Here is a 21,709-nt window from a genome sequence, read left to right as displayed (position 1 = left end):
CTTTTACTTTCGTTTATGAGTGGTGGGTACTAGTCGATACTGGGTAGTATAGAGCAGTAAAGTTAGGTGCCCCAAACGTAAACAATAACAAGTTGCTAGTGATTTCCGTTAGGGACCGGAATAATTTACGCACAATATAGGTCTCCCAATTTTGTAGTTTGAGTTGTAGGCAATACACTTTCAGTATTGAAAATATGTTTACATAAAATCTAACAGTTGCAGAAATAATAATATAAGGCTAAATTATTATGAAAATCAGGCTCCGAATAATTCTCGTTTTGTTCACACCAGCGCAATAATTTGCTCTGGTCTAAAAATAGATAGACTGTAACTTTTGATAAATTTTAGAAAATTTTACCTTTTGTTCCATAAAATATCCATATCTAGACATTATTTGATGCATGATCGAGTATTTATGAATATGTGTTTCTTTTGCCACCTAACAGCCAAATTTTAAAGGTTATTTTTTTCTATTATTTACATTGGAACGTGAGCTGTCAAGACAGGAACATGTGGTTTGCCACGTGCTTCTCGACCTTTGTTTACGTTTGGGGCACCTAACTTTACTGCTCTATTGATCGACTAAGCAATATTGACTTTCAGTCGATATTCAAACACTAACGTTCAAGCCAATTTCCTCATAGTCGAGGCGACTTTAATATTATAGAGCAGTAAAGTTAGGTGCCCCAAACGTAAACAAAGGTCGAGAAGCACGTGGCAAACCACATGTTCCTGTCTTGACAGCTCACGTTCCAATGTAAATAATAGAAAAAAATAACCTTTAAAATTTGGCTGTTAGGTGGCAAAAGAAACACATATTCATAAATACTCGATCATGCATCAAATAATGTCTAGATATGGATATTTTATGGAACAAAAGGTAAAATTTTTTAAAATTTATCAAAAGTTACAGTCTATCTATTTTTAGACCAGAGCAAATTATTGCGCTGGTGTGAACAAAACGAGAATTATTCGGAGCCTGATTTTCATAATAATTTAGCCTTATATTATTATTTCTGCAACTGTTAGATTTTATGTAAACATATTTTCAATACTGAAAGTGTATTGCCTACAACTCAAACTACAAAATTGGGAGACCTATATTGTGCGTAAATTATTCCGGTCCCTAACGGAAATCACTAGCAACTTGTTATTGTTTACGTTTGGGGCACCTAACTTTACTGCTCTATAACAACACCCAAACATTCATTACTCAATGGCAATAATTTAAAAACTAAGCAAACGATACAAGTATTACTATCCTTGGTATGGTTTAAGTCAGTAAAATACCTACCTGATCAATCGTACCAACCACAATGTTTTATGAACTCCACTTGTTGCCTGTTAAAGCTCGAATTGATTATAAAATTGCAATGCTATGTAAAAAAAAAATAAATAAATAAAACGATTGCTCGCCTTTTTATCTAAACGATTTTCTTAATGATTATATCCCATCTCGTAATTCAAGATCGTTTGTTTTGTTTGTTTTGTTTTTAGGTATTTAACGGCGCTTTCGACACTATTTAGGTCATTTAAGCGCCCGTTTCTGTCTTTCATCAATCTTTTATCGGCCCCGAGGGGCCACAGCTGATCAAAACGTGTACTGTTGTAATAAAATCTTTATAAAATCATAATAGTTACATGTTTGTTAAGTAAAAATATCTATTTACAATTTCTGCAGGAGTTCACATTCCTGCAGATACTTTAAAATTGTAAGCGGATCGACCGACTGGAACATAGACTTCAAGTCTCTGTTATCATAATGTTGTGACCTTATCTGTTCTAATTCTGTACATTCAATTAAAATGTGTTGAACTGTCAGGTCACAGTTACATCTTCTGCAGAGGGGTTTTTCATCCCTCTCCAGAAGGAAACGGTGAGTGAGGGCAGTATGTCCGATCCGGAGTCGAGTTATTTTTACCTCGTCTCTTCTTTTTAGCCCCGAGTTGGGTCTGGGGCCGAGGTCACTTTTAATTTGTTTTAATTTGTTATGTACATCTCGACTCCAGGATCGTTCCCATTCCTTTCGGACATGTTTTTTTATATTGATCTTTAAATCCGCGTGTGGGATTTTACTGCCCTCTTGTAATTCTTGGCTCACCGCCTCTTTTGCCAGTCGATCCGCTTCTTCGTTCCCCTGGATACCCACATGACTAGGTACCCAGAGAAAACAAACTTTCTTTTTCTTAATAAATAATTTATTTGCACCTTCCAAGATACTTATGAGTCTTGGATCGGTGCAATAAAAATTTGAGATCCCCTTAAGTACGGACAGCGAGTCAGACAAGATCAAGAATTTATTTTTATTCGATCTCTCAGCCAAACGGAGAGCATTTAGGATTGCTCTCGATTCCGCTGTAAAGATCGAAACATTTCTATCCAGGCGAAGTGATCCTGTGCCTTCCGATGAGTGATAGGCACATCCTACTGCATCTGCGCTCTTTGAACCATCCGTAAATATGTGAGTATGGTTTTTGTATGTTTGTAATATTGCTTTTAGTGTCTGTTTGTAAATATGTGGGTCTGTTTGTGATTTTTCCAGTTTTGTTAGGTCCAAATTTATGTTTGGTCTATGTATGGACCATGGTGGTGTCTTTGCCTGGACGTATGGATGTATCCTATCTAGACTGATGTTCATGTCTGCGATGTCTTTTTTTATTCTGCAACCTAATGGTGGTGTCATTTTTGGGTGCTTACGAAATTTTTCTTCTAGTGTCCTATCCGTGTAGTGTACATGTTTGTGTGCTGGGTTGTCGTGCAGCGATGTGACCTTAGTAACATACTGGAGAGCCAGTTTTTTCCTCCTGAGATGGAGAGGTGGCTCATCTGCCTCAGCATAAAGGCTTGCCACTGGAGAAGTGCGGAAAGCCCCGAGTGCCAAGCGCAGTCCCTGATGATGAATTGGGTCCAGCATGCCTAAGTAGGATGGTTTTGCAGAGCCGTATACAAAAGATGCGTAGTCCAGTTTTGATCGAATAAGGGTTCGGTATATCTTTAGAAGAGTGTTTGTGTCCGAACCCCATTCCATGCTCGACAGAACTCTCATTATTCTCATTGCTTTCATGCATCGCAGTCTGAGATCTTTGATATGGGCGAGGAAATTTAGTTTCCTATCAAAGATCAAACCAAGGAATCGGGCTTCGTCCTTTACCTCAATTCTGGAATTGTTGAGATAAAGGTCAGGCTGTCTAATGCAGGTGCGTTTTCGGCAGAAGTGGACAGCTACTGTTTTTGATGGGGAGAAGGAGAAACCATTGAGATTTGCCCACTCCGACAGTTTGTTTAGTTGGAGTTGTAACTGTCTCTCAATGGTGTCCATACTCGATTTACTTCGATAGCATACAAGAAAGTCATCAACATATAAGGAACAGTCAACATTCTGTCTCATTGCATTCACTATTGAGTTTATTTTAATCTCAAACAGAATGGGAGACAGAATGCTACCCTGTGGAACTCCCTCTTCCTGATCAAATGGATCAGAAAAGGTGGATCCTGCTTTGACCTTAAAGGATCTATTGTTTAAAAATGCTCTGACAAACATTGGAAGGTTTCCTCGCAGACCAAGATTGTGCAGATCTTTGAGGATTCCGAATTTCCAAGTTGTGTCAAAGGCCTTCTCAAGGTCAAAGAAGATTGCTACCAAGTGCTCACCTTTGGCAAAGGCCTCACGAATGAAGCTCTCTAGTCGAACAAGGTGATCAACAGTTGATCTGTTCTTTCGAAAGCCACATTGGAGGTCGGAGAGGGAGTTGTTGTGTTCCAAGTAGAACATCAGACGCTTGTTGACCATTTTCTCCATCAGCTTGCATAGGCAGCTGGTGAGGGAGATTGGTCGGTAGTTTGAAGCGTCCGAATGGTCTTTCCCAGGTTTTGGGATTGGAATCACAGTGGCCAGATTCCAACTAGGTGGAAAAGTCTGTGTTGTCCATATCTTGTTATAGATATTCAAAAGGACAACCAGACTATCTTGTGGAAGATGTCGGAGTATTTCATAACTGATGTTGTCAGGACCCGGTGCTGTGACATTTGTGTCACGGAGGCAGGCACCCAACTCCTCAAGTGTAAATGGTTTGTTGTAGTCTTCGGTGTTTGTAGATGTAAAGTTTATTGGGGTGTTTTCTGCGTTTTGTTTATGGCGCAGAAATTGTGGTGTGTGGTGTGCAGACGAGGAGCTGTGCGCCAGCCTCTCGGCCAGAGTTTTGGCAATGTCTTGTTCTGTTTCAGCCACGGATCCATCGGGACGTGTCAAGTGATTTAGTGAATCACTATCAGATCCCTTCAGTTTCCGTAACATCTTCCACACCCTATTTAGGGGTGTCTGGCTATTTATTTTGGAGACAAAGTTTTGGAAGGATCTCCGTTTGTTTTCTCGGAAGATCTTCCTACACTTTGCTCGTCATTTCCTAAATGTTGTGAAATTCTCAGGGATTGGGAATCTCATCGCTTTCCTGTATGCTTTTTTCTTCTCCCGTAGGGCCGCTCGACATTCCTCTGTAAACCAGGGATTGTGTTTTCTCGGTCTACCAGAGGTTGTTGGTATTGTCGAGCTGCAGATATTTGTTAAAATATTTTTGAATTTGTCATAGCTGTCCACCTCTGTCGTAAGGAGTCTGTGACACTCCTGTGAGAAAGTTTCCCAATCTGCTCGCCGAACACTCCAACGTTTGGGCTGTGGGGCCCTTGAAGTCGGGGTGATGTCGAGGCAGACCGGAAAATGGTCAGAACCGTGATCGTCATCGATCACAGTCCAGGAGAGCTCTGGAGCTAATGTAGGATCACAGAAAGTGAGATCGATGGCAGACGTGGTAAGATTGTGAATATTTACCCGTGTTGCCTCGAGACCGTTTGCCAAGTATACATCCATTTTCATTATGAAAGCCTCCACTGCCTTTCCCCTCTGGTTTGTCTCTGTGTTTCCCCAGAGAGGACTGTGAGCATTGAAATCTCCCATTATCACATAGGGAGGGGGGAGTTGGTTTAGAACTCCCTCTAGCTCGGCAGACTGGAGGCGATGATCTGGTGGGATGTACACAGAGCAGATGGTGATTGGTCTGTGCAATGTCACTCTCACTGCTATTGCCTGTAGATTTGTTTTCATTGGTATCAAGCGGTGGGGGTGCTCTTCTTCGTGAGAATTGAAACTCCCCCACACGCTATCTGGCCATCAGAGTGAATCAGATGATTGGCCGTATATCCTTTTACTGTGTAGTCGTCTGCTGGTAATTTTGTTTCCTGCAGACAGACTACATCAGGATTCCTCTGGAGGAGGAGGTCCAATTCTGTTCTATTTGATCTGATCCCTCTGATGTTCCAGGAAATTAATCTTGTCTGACTAGGTATCCTAATTTTTTGTGGGGAGGTTAGGCAGTATGCCTGCCTTCAACCCTTTTACATTTATTCTCCTAGGAGGAGAGACTTCCATAGGAGAAGGAGGCCCTGTGGAGGGCCTCTCGGTTTTTTTAGGGCTGAGTTTTTTTGAACCCTTGGGATTTTTAGGTCCCTCTGGGTTCTTAGATTTTTTGGGGCTTTGAGGCCCCTCAGTGGGATTTGTGGATCCCCCGACTGGTGTTGGTGGCTCCATATTCTGGGAAGGGGTGGAGTTTTGTTTTTGGGGGGATAGAGAGGGCTCACGGGAATGGAGATGGGGGGTGGGTCCAACATCCACGCCCATGAGGGAGAGAATTTTTTTGTTTGGGGAAGGAGGGGGGGTGGTGGTCGCCTTGGAGGTGGATGTGGAGGGGGCTGCAGGTTCCACATCTTGAACCTCCAATGTGTCAAAAAGATTTTTTGACACATTTGCGACCTTGTTTTTAGGTCTTGATGGCTTTTTCTTTTGAGGACTGTCTTTTCTAGTCTGTGCGATTTTGCCATGGCTGTTTTGGTTATTACCAGCAGCCCTGGCAACTTCTGCATAACTCTTGGCAGAAGCAGCGACCTGCCGAGGGGGGCAGATCACTGCTTTTGCCTGAGCAAACGTACCGCCGTAAGTGGCTCTGTATGTCAAGATTGCCTTTTCTTCTTGCCACTTAGGACAATCTTTCGAATGTGCTGCATGCTTGCCTTGGCAGTTCAGACAACAAGGGTCCACTTTGCAGTTTTCCTCATTGTGGTCTTCTTTGCCGCAGCGGGGGCATGTAGCTTTACGGCGGCAGTTTGTTTTAGTATGGCCGTACCGGTGGCAGTTAAAACATCTCATGGGGTTCGGGACGTAAGGCCGAACCTCCAAGTCGAGGTATTCAATTCTTATTCTCGACGGGGGTCTCGGGCTGTCAAATGTCAGGATCCAGGTGTTGGTCTGGATTGTGCTGTCGCCGCGGCGGATGCTAACCCGCCGAGCTTCGACAACACCCTCCAGTTCCTCAACCATCTCCTGCTCCGAACAGCCTACCAGATCTCTGCTTCTTATGACACCTTTTGACCTATTGAGGCTCCTGTGAGCCTCAACGGTGACTGGGATGTCAGAGAATCTGGTACATTTCAAGAGGTTCTCACTCTCTTGTCGACCCTGCACTTGTATCATTAAAGTGCCAGAGTTGTTCCTGTTCACTGCCTTTGGTGTACCGGCGCCATTTGCTTTGAGTGCCTTGCTGATGGTGAAGATACTCAAAGTGTTCAGTTTGATGTTTTCCTCATTCGGTTGAATTACCAGGAACGGCGAGAATTTTGGGGTTGCCATTCCTGGTAAGTCATCAAGAGTCATCGGGGGAGTTATCTTTCTTTTTTTACCTGTCTGGGGTGGGGCTTTAAGGGGAGAGTTTTTCATATTTTTGGCCATGATATATATAAATTTTTATTCAACCCGGCTATATTGTGCCCACTAGCACGGCTCAGTCCCACACTTGGGGGTAAGGCACTCACCGAAGCTATACTCCTCAAGTCTGGCCTCCTCTTGTCCTTCCATGGTCCTTGGAAAAAAAAAAAAAGGACTCGAGGGGTGGAGTTGGGGGACGTCCCGCCTCCAGGCCTTTCTCTCGGATTGACCCTAATCTTTGCGTTGCACAAAGACTGACTGCTGATTCAGAGATGACAAACCATGATTAAAAAGAAATTTCATGGGGGACAGGAACTAGATATGGTTTTAAATCTAGTCCTTCCAATCTCTTTGCCTAAATGGAGGGGAGTGCCAAAAAATAGGTTTGGCATCTCTGCGTTGGGTAGCTCGGGCCATCTACAAGGTAGGCTACCCACCCGTCTTTAGAGAAGCGTCAAGCCAAAGAGGAGTGTTGGGGTAGAAACACCTCGCAAGGTGAACCCCCCTCAGCCTCCAGGATCAATAGCTCCTCCTTATCGGGGTCCTCTCGGAACTGCGCACCCTCAGCAGAAAGGTGCCTGCTGTGCAGGATTTGGAAAGGAATATCTCCTCGTTGAACCTATTTCAACGGTACAGGGTATAGAGATACTGGGGGATAGAAGACAGTTAAGAAGGCTTGTTTTCCTCCGTTCTTTCTCTCTCTCTGTCCTGGCAACTCAATTTTGATAAGGAAGGGAAATTTGGAATCATTGGGGAAATGGGGTATGGAATGGAAATCATAGCTCAAATATGGTAAAAGGGGGTGGGATTTGTGCTATGCCATCGCCTTCCCTTGCTCTCTTTAAACTGAAACCGTCATTCCTCAAAACATCTTTTATATACTACGTTCTTGGGATTTGGGGGGAGAAAAAGTTTGGGGATGATTGCCAGGACAAGAAAAATAGCAAAATGGGTGAATGAAGCCATTCTCATAAAAAGGGCTGGGGTGTGGGGGGTCTGTGGAGCCACTGTGTCTCTCCATTTTTCTCTCACCAGTCGTGTGGTTTTTCGTTGGTTACCACCAAACCAGAATGGCTCTTTTAGTCGCCTTCTACGACACGCATGAGCTTACGGTGGCTCAATTCTTTTCCCTCTCAGTTGAGGGACCCCGGAGACCACACGGGGTAATTCAAGATCGTGTGATCGCATCTGTTGCACATCACAAAAAGGGGGAACATTAAATTTAAAGACAGAACCTTATAGAACAGTAAAGTTTGCTGCCCCAAACGTAAACAAAGGTCGAGAAGCACATGGCAAACCACATGTTCCTGTCTTGACAGCTCACGTTCCAATGTAAATAATAGAAAAAAATAACCATTAAAATTTGGCTGCGAGGTGGCAAAAGAAACACATATTCATAAATACTCGATCATGCATCAAATAATGTCTAGATATGGATATTTTATGGAACAAAAGGTAAAATTTATCAAAAGTTACAGTCTATCTATTTTTAGACCAGAGCAAATTATTGCGCTGGTGTGAACAAAACGAGAATTATTCGGAGCCTGATTTTCATAATAATTTAGCCTTATATTATTATTTCTGCAACTGTTAGATTTTATGTAAACATATTTTCAATACTGAAAGTGTATTGCCTACAACTTAAACTACAAAATTGGGAGACCTATATTGTGCGTAAATTATTCCGGTCCCCAACGGAAATCACTAGCAACTTGTTATTGTTTACGTTTGGGGCACCTAACTTTACTGCTCTATATTGCGCAGCTCCGACATTGTGCAATCCTCTGCCATTCAATCTGCACCTCTAGCTTTACTAGTTCTAAAAGCAGTTTTTAAAAATAAAATTAAAAAGTCATCTCTTTCTGTTATATTGAGATGGTATGAAGAAAGTATCAATTGAGCATTGATTTATTTATTTTAAAAATAGATTAAAGTTGAAAAAGAATGGATATCAATCTGCATAACATACCACACACACACACACACACACACACACACACACACACACACACACACACAAACACACATTTTTACCTTTATTATGACAATCTAATATATATATATATATATATATATATATATATATATATATATATATATATATATATATATCATGCTTACTTGAAAAAGGCCAAAGGTCGAAACGTCGTTTGTTTTGTGTTGTTCCCTTATTTATGAGTCACATTTATTCCCTTTATCTTTCTCTCCATTTAATTGACTCATTTAGGCATCTCCAGATTTTTGTTTTAATTACATTATTTCTGTAGCGTCACCTCAGAGAACATTTTACTCTAATTTAATTTTAAAAATTAATTCCGTTTTCCCATCTTTAAAATCATTGTTGATAATATAATAGAGTAATTATCAAATGATATATACTGCATTATTTTTCATGAGACATGAGATAATTTAATAGTAAAAGGGTTTTAAAGATGGTTTTACAACAAGCAAATGACCAACTACTATCTTTTAAAAAAATAATAATAATGAATAATGAATAATAATAATGAATGAATTTATATAGCGCCTAGATCCACAATGTGCTCAGAGGCGCTTTACAATGCAAATAAAACACGACAATAAATTGATAATTTAAGCATAAAATCTATCATATTGGCAGTTGGTTCCATAAGACGGGGGCCGATTGGCTAAAAGATTTCTCACTAAAAGACGATCTACAGCGAGGAGCCTGGAAGAGATCATGACCACTGGATCTAAGTTCTCTCTCCGGCACATAGAGATTAACCATGTTTTGTAGGTATACAGGAGCTGTCTTATTAAAACATTTAAAAGCATAGCATAAAATTTTGAACATAATTCGGCTGTTAACAGGGAGCCAATGCAAAGATATTAAAATCGGGGTTACATGCTCTTTCACCCCACAACCAGTCACCATTCTAGCAGCTCTATTTTCCACTTTCTGAAGCTGTCTAATTATTTATTTTGGTGACGATTGTAACAGAGCGTTACAGTAATCTATTCGGTTAAGTACAAATGATGTCATTAATGTTTTGACAGTATCAGTATCCAAAAGATGTCTAATTCTATAAATTTTATGGAGATGAAGATGACAAATCTGAGCAACTTTACTAACATGAGCGTCCATACACAATCGTGAATCTAAATATGCACCTAAATTCCTGACATTTCCACCATTTACAATCTTAATTTGACTACCAGCAATGCTCAATGATTCTATTTATGTTCTTTTCCGGTTATTTCCATAAAAACTTATTATTTCCGTTTTATCCTCATATAACTTTAATTTATTTAAAACCATCCAATCTTTTATGTCTTTCACGCACGCTTCCACTCGAGATACAATGTCCACTTTCGTATCGTTAGTAACAGGGAAATAAATTTGAGTATCGTCGGCATACAAGTGAAAATTCAACTCATACGCCGAGATTATAGCATTTATGGGTGTTGTATACAAGGTATATAAGATGGGCCCCAGGACAGAACCCTGGGGTACCCCAAACTGCAGAACACTAATATCAGAAAGAGAATCTTCAATGGCAACACACTGTGTGCGGTCAGAAAGATAAGATTCAAACCAGTCCAAAACATCATTTTGAATATTAAAATCGGTTTGAAGTCTGTTTAAGAACAATTTCCGATCAATGGTATCGAATGCGGCACTTAAATCAAGTAGTATGAGCACTGCCGTCTTCTTATCAGCAACATAATTACCAAGATCATTGTGCACTTTGATCAAAGCAGACTCAGTGCAGTGTCCCTTGCGATAAGCAGACTGTATCATTGATCGAAAGTTGCTCTCATCTAAAAAGGTATTCAATTTAGAGCATACAAAAATACATGCAAAGCTAAAGATCATAGATTTTTCTTTAAGTCAAGATGGTTGCTCTGCTATGTGGTTTTGTGATATAACACTCGTCTTCGGACCAGAAGGTCCAGGGTTCGAGTTCCACTCTAAGTAATATATATTTGTGTCATTGAAAAATTCTCTTTACTCACTTTCTCTCACCTTCATCATCATCATCATTGCCTTTTTCACCCTGGGTCAGGGTATAGGCCAAAGACAAACAGTTTCCATCCTTCTCTATCCTGAGCTAATTTTTTAAAAACTCGTTCCATGTCATATCACTTCTCTGTATATCAGCTTCTTTAATTCTTCTACATGTTCCCCGTGGCCTTCCCCTTGATCTTCTGCCCTGAGGGTTCCAGTCCAATACCTTACCCGGGTGTAAAATGAATACCTGGCCATTGTTGTAAAACGTATCTCTCCATCTGCTGGTTCATCATCATCATCATCATCATCATCATCATCATCATCATCATCATCATCATTGCCTTTTTCACCCTAGGTCAGGGTATAGGCCACAGACATATAGTTTCCATCTGTAAGGAAATGCCTTTTCGTTTATGGCGCTGTATGGAAGTACCTGTGGTATGCACGACTCAGGACATCCACCTTATCTTGATTTATTTCTTTTGTCACTCTAAAACGTGAGGGTGTAGTATTTCCGTCGTGTCTTTGAGTCTGATCTTCGACATCCCCAATTTAATCCATGACGTTATCGGAGCTGCGAATGGCCATTGTCTCCATAGACCATGGTTGACTTCGTGACGATCCATCCATCGTACGCGCTTTGTATTCATTTAGGGGTAAACATGTTTAGGGAGAGAAGAACATTAAATTACAACACCCACCCCCATTTCGCCTCTAGTTTTTTTCCATGGTTCATGCGAATAGGGATGGTAAAGATAGTGACTTTTAATTTCATCTTCAGTTCTGCTGTAAGTCCGTGGTGGAGAAGGACGTTTTGTATTTTCTGTTGTGAAAGTCCATAGTAACGTTCTATCACGGCTTCTAACTCCTGTCTCTGTTGTGAGACAGTATTACCAAACAGAAATTAATGTTGTTTGATTTCTTTTTGAGTAGTGCTCTGTTGGTGAGATTTCAGTGTTATTTGTAATCTATTGAAATATTGTGTTCTGTTGTGATTATCGGCATTTCTGATTTAATTGATTGTTTATGATAATAGTGATACCCGAGTTTCCAGTGCTAGTTTGCGATGTGTCATTTATCCGGTTATATACTGAGTTTTATGTTAGTGTTGATATTTTTAAGAATTGATTTTTATTGTTTTCATTTTCTTTCCCAAATCTAGAGATCTGGCCTTTCTTTAACCTTTATGTGACTCATTGTAACCTCAATGAACATTGACTATAACGTATAACCTTTAATAACAAGAACTGAAACCTATTACTTAATGAACAAAAACAAGAACTGAAACCTGTTACAAAATAGACATAATAACTTACTGTGACCTATACATGATTTGAAAAACAATCCATTGTTTGATAACAGACATTGTCTGGAACCTAATACATTGGTACTGTGTGTCATTCATCTGGACATTTAGCTCATCAATAACCCACACTTGGAATAACACACAGGCAACTACAGCACGTAGAATATCATCTTCACACAGACGGAGATAAGTTGGGGACCCTGAGGTCATACGAACTAAATAATCATGTTTTTCTATCATTATTCATATATCATTTAGCTTTATATTCACATCATTCACTTCTATCACCAACTCATCATATCTGTCAATCATTAGTTTCATCAATATTATTTTGACATTTATCCTTTTATCACTGACTATTATCAATATCATAATTCTACTTAGAAGCGTCATCTTGATAACATTCATTACATCAACATCATCATCATTATCATCATCCACCATACCATCTTGATTCATCTGCTATATTCAATCATATACATTTCATTTATATCCAGCTCATTACATTAATTAATAAACACTTCATATCATATACACTTAAATCTCGGACTTGTTTGTGTTCATAATTTGTGAATCTTTGGCAGTCAGCCTCACCCCCCCTTTTTGTTATTTTTTTTTTATATAAGTGTCGCCGTCTGGGTCCGAACCGTGCACACTCGTGCTCAGACCGTGTGACATAATTTGGTGGAGCTGCCGGGTAGGATATCTGATTGCCATTGTTTTTGCATATTGTGAATTGATAAGTTTTGAGACACACATACATCTATACACACCAAGAGTAATTGTATAATTCCAGTTATATCTAGCTAGCACTTAGCCACGAGCTGTTTTTAAGGATGAACAGTTTTGAACCTAGTTCCTCTTCATTCAGGTATATTGTTTCAGTCGATAACACAGGTTACATTAATCTTGTTACACCCCCCCCCCCTCCTTCCCCTGTTTCCATCTATTATATAGATAATCCGCTTTAATCGCTCTAAACACCTCTCTTCATTTCATTGTCATCCACAGTCTCGGTGATTATTCAACCTTATCAGAGTTATTCTTTTGCTCTTCCCTTTAGCGACGCCATTGGCTGTCTACGTTTTCTCTTTGATTTTTCATTGTATAACATTTTAGTTTACGGCCGTCTCTGCCTACATTACAGTTCCAAACATGAGTACTAGCATTGAAAAGTTAGCTAAGATTGGATCATCTTTGGGTCTCTCCGGAAGTGATTTGAAAGACTGGATAGAGAAGACTATCAGAGAAGAAGACGACATAAAACAGAGAGAACTTGATGCAGAGAGGGCAAGGGCGGAAAGAGATATGGAAATTGAAAGAGAGAGGGTTAAATTAGAGACGGAAAGGTTGCGAGAAGAAGACGACAGAAAACAGAGAGAATTTGAGGCAGATAGGTCAAGGCGGAAAGAGATATCGAAATTGAAAGAGAGAGGGTTAAATTAGAGACGGAAAGGTTGCGAGAAGAGACAGCACTGATAACTTTGCGATTGGAATTGCAGCAGAGGAAAAATGAAGGCAGGAAGAGGGAGCAATCGGAGGTCAGGCGGAAAGTACTAGTCACATGAAAACTATTAGACTACCAAAATTACCACCTTTTCATGCTGCCAATGATAATCTCCACGACTATCTTCAAAGATTCGAAAGGTATGCGCGAGTAAATGGATGGGAGGAGGAAGATTGGGCCACCCATCTCAGCGCTCTCCTTACTGGCAACGCCTTGGAAGTATACAGTCGCCTATCCGACGATGAGGCCAACGGTTACTCTATCCTGAAGGCAAGCCTCCTCAAGCGATATAATTTAACGGAAGATGGATTTCGCGAAAAATTTCGCAAGTCAAGACCGGAGTCTGGAGAAAGCATTGAGCAGTTTAGTAACCGGATTAGCAGTTACTTCAGCAAGTGGGTGGAAATGGCAGGAAAGAACAAGGAAGGTGCCGGTGACATAATTGACCTAATTATTAAGGAGCAGTTGATGGACATTTGTGGGCGAGAGCTCCTCGTGTTTGTCAAAGAAAGAAAGCCCACAAATGTGAGATCAGTCGTGGAACTGATCAGCCAATTTATAGATGCTCACGGCTCAGCAGGTGCCTTCACGAGATCAGCACCAATCAGAACAAAGCAAGAGATGGACTCGAATCAAGTAAGGCCAGAGAATCTCAACCAGAGAGAATTAAGCGGACCGCCTAGGAACGGTCCAGTCACATGTCACATATGCACGAGAGCGGGACATATTGCCAGAGATTGTAGAACAAAACCTGGACTGGCCGCAGTAACGGTCAGTATATGTGACTACTGCAAGAAACGGGTGCACACTTCGATAGACTGCCGGAAGAGGCAGTTTGATGAGAAGAGGCTACAACCTCCACAGGTCGCCTCAATGTCAGCACCTAACTACACTAACGATGATTCAAAACAATGCAGCCATGGGCACATGCAACTAATGTGCGGCTGCACACTCCCAGTAACGTCGGCCTTATGCCTGGGCCACGAGGGACGAGACAAGAATATGCCGGTAGCCAACGGCTTACTGAACGGCCGACCGGTGACTGTACTTCGGGACAGCGGATGCAGTTGTGTGGTGGTCAAGAAGGGCCTAGTTGACGGCAGTAGCAGGGGAACACGGAAAGTCCCGGTCCTACTTGCTGACGGCTCTGCTAGAGGGACCACGACGGTGGACGTCACCATTGACTGTCCATATTTTAAAGGTGAAGTCAGTGCGGTGGAAATGGAACACCCACTATTTGACGTCATCCTTGGAAACATACCAGGGGCGAAATGTCCTGGTATGTGTAACAAACGTTCTGTGCGAGCAGTCGAGACACGAGGCTCAAAGCACAAAGAGATGAAGAAGTCAGTGACGTTACCTGCCCCCAAAATAGACGTCACGCCTGCATATTTAAAGGCTCAACAAGAAGCTGACACATCAATAGCTAAAGCTAGAGAATTTGCAAGCAGTGGTGAGAAGAAAATCACCAACAAGAAAAGTAAACAGTGGTATGCATACGAGGACGGAATCCTGTACCGCCACTACACTTCGCCCAAGGTACACCATGGAAATCCAACGAAACAGGTGGTGCTACCGAAGGGACTGCGAATCACAGTCATGCGACTAGCGCATGAGGGTGTCTTTGTTGGACACTTGGCGGCCAAGAAGACAACAGAACGCATTCTAGAAGCGTTTTATTGGCCGAGCATTTGGACTGACGTGCGCAAATTCTGTCGTTCATGCGATGTATGTCAAAGGTGCGCACCAAAAGGTTAAAACCCAGAAAGTTCCCCTTTAGGAGATGCCCTTAATTGAGACTCCATTTCCGCGTGTTGCTGTCGACCTCGTGGGGACGATCATGCCGGCATCAGACAAGGGAACCAAGAACCATGGTCCGGACTATTCAGACAGGCTAGCGAAGACATTGCTCAGACATTTCCTGGTCTTTTAGACAAAATCCAAGATTTTGTCTTAAGTGGGGGGCTGTAAGGAAATGCCTTTTCGTTTATGGCGCTGTATGGAAGTACCTGTGGTATGCACGACTCAGGACATCCACCTTATCTTGATTTATTTCTTTTGTCACTCTAAAACGTGAGGGTGTAGTATTTCCGTCGTGTCTTTGAGTCTGATCTTCGACATCCCCAATTTAATCCATGACGTTATCGGAGCTGCGAATGGCCATTGTCTCCATAGACCATGGTTGACTTCGTGACGATCCATCCATCGTACGCGCTTTGTATTCATTTAGGGGTAAACATGTTTAGGGAGAGAAGAACATTAAATTACAACACCCACCCCCATTTCGCCTCTAGTTTTTTTCCATGGTTCATGCGAATAGGGATGGTAAAGATAGTGACTTTTAATTTCATCTTCAGTTCTGCTGTAAGTCCGTGGTGGAGAAGGACGTTTTGTATTTTCTGTTGTGAAAGTCCATAGTAACGTTCTATCACGGCTTCTAACTCCTGTCTCTGTTGTGAGACAGTATTACCAAACAGAAATTAATGTTGTTTGATTTCTTTTTGAGTAGTGCTCTGTTGGTGAGATTTCAGTGTTATTTGTAATCTATTGAAATATTGTGTTCTGTTGTGATTATCGGCATTTCTGATTTAATTGATTGTTTATGATAATAGTGATACCCGAGTTTCCAGTGCTAGTTTGCGATGTGTCATTTATCCGGTTATATACTGAGTTTTATGTTAGTGTTGATATTTTTAAGAATTGATTTTTATTGTTTTCATTTTCTTTCCCAAATCTAGAGATCTGGCCTTTCTTTAACCTTTATGTGACTCATTGTAACCTCAATGAACATTGACTATAACGTATAACCTTTAATAACAAGAACTGAAACCTATTACTTAATGAACAAAAACAAGAACTGAAACCTGTTACAAAATAGACATAATAACTTACTGTGACCTATACATGATTTGAAAAACAATCCATTGTTTGATAACAGACATTGTCTGGAACCTAATACATTGGTACTGTGTGTCATTCATCTGGACATTTAGCTCATCAATAACCCACACTTGGAATAACACACAGGCAACTACAGCACGTAGAATATCATCTTCACACAGACGGAGATAAGTTGGGGACCCTGAGGTCATACGAACTAAATAATCATGTTTTTCTATCATTATTCATATATCATTTAGCTTTATATTCACATCATTCACTTCTATCACCAACTCATCATATCTGTCAATCATTAGTTTCATCAATATTATTTTGACATTTATCCTTTTATCACTGACTATTATCAATATCATAATTCTACTTAGAAGCGTCATCTTGATAACATTCATTACATCAACATCATCATCATTATCATCATCCACCATACCATCTTGATTCATCTGCTATATTCAATCATATACATTTCATTTATATCCAGCTCATTACATTAATTAATAAACACTTCATATCATATACACTTAAATCTCGGACTTGTTGTGTTCATAATTTGTGAATCTTTGGCAGTCAGCCTCACCCCCCCTTTTTGTTATTTTTTTTTTTATATAAGTGTCGCCGTCTGGGTCCGAACCGTGCACACTCGTGCTCAGACCGTGTGACACCATCCTTCTCTATCCTGAGCATACTTTATTAAAAAGCTTGTTCCACGTCTTTTCACTTCTCTGTGTATATCAGTATCAGTTTCTTTAATTATTCTCCATGTTTCCGGTGGCCTGCCCCGCCCTTGATCGTCTGCCGTGAGGGTTCCAGTCCAATACTATCTTTGTTATAATGGAGTCATTCTTTCTTAGGATGTGACCACGATCAGGTTCACGATAGGTAAAATATAGGAAAAAGTAAAGAAAGTTTCCACCCAAGTGGGCGTTCTCTATAAATAGAATGAAGTTGACGTCACTCGGGTCTTTGTTATTGCTTTTTTTTTTATTTTTATTTTTTTTTTTGCCATCCGCGTTTATAAGTAATTCTCATTAAACTGTTTTAACCAGACTATAAACGTTCAAGGTTACACATAGTTTTGTTGGGTGTTGTTGGTCCGTTATACTTCCGGATGGCAATGTTGTGAGCTTCTTAGCCAAGCGCACACTATCTATAATATGGGCGGTTAAAAATGCCATGCATCAAGGCATCACGCTAATAGTCCAGGTCTGTTCGTCCGGTAATAAAAACAAAGTCAACACTTGACTAATTTATCAATTTTTAACAATCCATTATGAACCACGTAGTAGTAAGAGTAGTAAGCGCGGCTATGTGGTCAAGTGGTATGACACTCGCTTTCGGATCAGAAGGTCCTGGGTTCGAGCCTCGCTTGGCGCATAGTTGAGTCCTTGGAAAAGACTCTTTACTCACATTCTCTCACCGTACTCAGGTGTAAAATAGGTACCTGGTCGTCAACAGCGTTGTCTCTGTCGGAAAAAAAAATTTGTAATATCACCGAACAGGCGTTATGTCACGTTCTACATGTTACGTGTTGCTGTTGTTTAGGGACCCTTTGTAAAGCGCTTTAAGCACATTTATTTAATGGACATTGCTCTATATAAAAGCTCTAGTTTAAGTTTAAGAGCTTGCAAGGAGGATGGACGATCATTTTTACACCAATAGTGACGTCACAAACTCAAAGGCGGAAATAACACACAACAGTGAGTGGAGATCACGGGGACACCCAATCGAACATGAAACAATTCACAACAACAACTCAATAGATAGTATGCACTTGGCTAAGAAGTTCACAACATTGCCATCTGGAAGTAAAAGGGGGCAACACACAAAACTGTGTATAACCTTGAAGGTTCATAGTCTGGTTATTACAGTTTAGTGAGAAGTACTCATAAACGCGGATGGCAAAAACAATAACAAAGACATGACTGACGTCATCTTCGAACTATCTATGGCCAAACAACATACTGGAACACATTGAAACACAACAATAAACAATAAATATGTTTTTTTAAAAATTGAACTTTTATATAGCGCAATATCCACTAAATGTGCTCAAAGCGCGTTACAAGGGGTCCCTGAACAACAGCGGCATTTAACATGTAGGACGGGACGTGACGCCTGTTAGGCGATATTACATTTTTTTTCGGACAGAGACAACGCTATTAACAGTCAGGTACTCATTTTACACCTGAGTACGGCGCGAGTCCTTCTCCAAGGACTCAACTATGCGCCGAGCAAGGCTCGAACCCAGAACCTTCCGATCCGAAAGCGAGTGCCATACCACTAGACCACATAGCCGCACGAATACGTCCCCACACCATGTATTGGGTTGTCTCTGCCAGAAAACAAAAATACAGCCTAAAAGGCGTCATGATCATCCCACATGCTAAGTGTAGTTGTTGGCTAGGGCTCCTTATAAAGCGCTTTGAGCACGTTAAGTGGATATTGCTCTATATAATTGCTCAATTCAAAAGAACATTGATGGTGCTAAACCGACGTGGATATAATATATGTAGGTCTGACATCCGAACCGAACTTGTGTACATATGCAGGTCAGATATTCCTAACCTACTTATGGGCCTAGTTTAATATTGTTGTAATGGACAATATGTTGGGCCCTTTTTGAGATTTCCGTTACAACAATGAGCCTATAAGGAACAGGGTTACTAGACCTCCAAATAAGCGCACGTCGTTTAAAACCTTTCTTTGTCTACACCTTTCTCGGTATCGGTTAGTATCGATAAAGAAGAGAAATAATTTAGTACTAATTTAGGCAAAGGATCTAAATGAGTACTGAATACTGCTTTTATTTAGCACCCAGTCTTGCTTTCGGTTTTGTGGAACAGGGAAATTCATTTTGGGCTCAACAATGTTGTCATGAAAATCTTAAGAAAATATTGTCCATTACAACAATATTCAACTAGGCCCATAAGAAGGTTAGGAATATCTAACCTGCATATATACAAGTCGGAGAAAAGCAATCGCTATGATTATGAATTTAAAACTTTCTGCTACAGTTAAACGTAACAATAAACAACAAATAAAAACAAAACAAAACAAACAAACAAAAAAAAAAAAAAATTGCAATAAACAAAAAAAAAAAAAAAAAACAAACAAAGCAGCATTCGAATATAGGCAATAGCTGTTTCATCACGGCTCAAGAATCCAATATATGTTTTTTGTTTGCCTTGAAATGGTACCTAGTGTCGATGCCGGTGATTGATGAGAACGGTACTTGCCATTTGTTTTTTTGTTTTTGTTTTTGTTTTTTTGTTTTTTTTTTAAAGGGTTTTACGGCGCTTGCAACACATTAAGGTTATATCAGCGCCAGTAAAAAGGAAGAAAATGGGATAGTAAAAAGTTCTAGAATTACTGTTAAAGCACCCAAGAAAAGGTAAGACAACGGGGAATTGGTTCAAATAGGAAACAGATGTATTACTTAGCTTGAGATCACCTAAAAGTCTCACTCAGACACCAGCACAAGATCCCACTAAGAGGAATACACTCAAATGTTTACAAATATATATTAAAAAAACAAAACAATACATAGCAGAGAGATGATTTACGAGGAAAAAAAATACCATCTCCAAAACTATAACTAAACATTCGACTGTTTCCCTCCCAGCAAAGGACTCCAGTCAGGGCCAGGAGAAAACTAAGTAATCTCATTCCAAGGCAAAGACAGAAAGCAATTGGAAAACAGATACAGGGGGATAGAAGACAACAAGTACCTCCCTGCCCACTATGGGAGGTCAGGAACCCCACCCAGGGTACTTACCATAAACTTAATGTGATTTTATATAATTATGCACTTATCAGTGAAGCCCTCCAGGTTGTTTTGTCTTTCTTTTTACGTTCAACGTGTAAGATTATTAAAAGAAAAAAAAAACACATTTTGTCAATGTTTATTTATAGACTTTGGCCAGTGTCGGTTATTATAGGAACAGTTTATTAATAAATGACAAAGTAAATGAATAAATGCATACGTTTAGTAAAAGGAACTAACTTTACAAAATAAAAATATGAAGAAAAGTATTATGAACTTATAATTAATAACAAAGTTAAACAAATCTCTCTTCTTGTTGTTTTGTTGTTGCTGTTGTTTCTTCTTCTTCTTCTTCTTCTTCTTCTTCTTCTTCTTCTTCTTCTTCTTCTTCTTCTTCTTCTTCTTCTTCTTCTTCTTCTTCTTCTTCTTCCTCCTCCCTCCTCCTCATCCCATCCTCCTCCTCCTCCTCCTCTTTCTTCTTCTTCTTCTTCCTCTTCTTCTTCTTCTTCTTGTTCTTGTTCTTGTTCTTGTTCTTCTTTTTGTTCTTCTTCTTCTTGTTCTTGTTCGTCTTCTTGTTCTTGTTCTTGTTCTTGTTCTTTTTCTTCTTCTCTTTCTACGGACAATACGTGCCTGATTTCCCACAGCCCACTAACGACATAATATGTTACAGTGAATGACATAATCAATCGGATGGTGGAAAGGTTTGAACTGAGATATTGCCAAGTTTAGTTAGAAAGTCAATTTTCAAAATCAAAAATGAATTCTTGACATAAATTATTAAATCAACCCTTTTTGTACATCTTCGGGAAATATTAAAGCTTAATTTCACTTCTAAATATTTTTTACAATTAGTCAAGTTGAAAAAGTATGAAATTTGAGAAAAGTTGCTGGATACTATTCCCACACATCTGTCCATAACTTCATGAAAAATCACCCGATTTACTTCAAATAAAGATTAAAATGCTCTGGGGAACATTTTCTTTCAGAAAATGGAAAAAAAACAACGCAAATCCAAAGCAAATCCAAAGTTTTCACCTTCCTACTGATTATGGCATGCACTGACACAAATGTTGGGAATAACTAGCTATGAGAAGTCGAATTAATTTTTCGTCACAGATCTGAACTTGAAACTTGGCGTTGATTTCTGTTCTTCGCGGTGAAGAATAATAAATACCATTTCTTACATTGCAAAAGACCGGCGTGCACTTATTTGCAGGTCTGATAACTCAATTCCTTATGGGCTCATTGTTGTAATGGAAATCTAAAAAAAGTGACGGAAAATATTGTCCATTACAACAATGTAAACTAGGCCCATTAGTCGGTTCGGATATCAGATCTGCATATATGTACATATTTGTCAAAGACCCATATTTGGCACGTTATATTGTTTTCATTCTAAACGCCATATTCAGGAGCTTATTCATCCCGACATAATAGTGAGTTAATGATTACGTTCCCAACCTACAGCGGTCGACGAACGACGTGGAAGAAAACGAAGATCTGCTCTCGGA

General features: G+C 40.0%; 1 protein-coding gene across 1 annotated transcript; it reads left to right on the top strand.

Annotated features, from left to right (window-relative positions):
• The first annotated feature begins 13,594 nt into the window (after window positions 1-13,594).
• LOC144978978 (uncharacterized) lies at window positions 13,595-15,295 on the top strand. Its single transcript, XM_078925596.1, has one exon. It carries the CDS (start codon window positions 13,595-13,597, stop codon window positions 15,293-15,295), a length of 1,701 nt encoding a protein of 566 aa, XP_078781722.1.
• The last annotated feature ends 6,414 nt before the right edge of the window (window positions 15,296-21,709 follow it).

The sequence above is a fragment of the Berghia stephanieae genome, chromosome 8 (genome assembly GCF_034508935.2).
Source record: "Berghia stephanieae isolate SIO BIC M18660-M18661 chromosome 8, UCSD_Bste_1.3, whole genome shotgun sequence".
NCBI lineage: Eukaryota > Metazoa > Mollusca > Gastropoda > Nudibranchia > Aeolidiidae > Berghia > Berghia stephanieae.
The sequence above is the reverse complement of the archived record's forward strand: the minus strand, read 5'-3'. Positions and strand labels throughout refer to the sequence as shown.

What these genes read in the sequence shown, in the direction of transcription:
- LOC144978978 (XM_078925596.1), top strand. Translation starts at nt 13,595, where the DNA reads ATGAAAACTATTAGACTACCAAAATTACCACCTTTTCATGCTGCCAAT.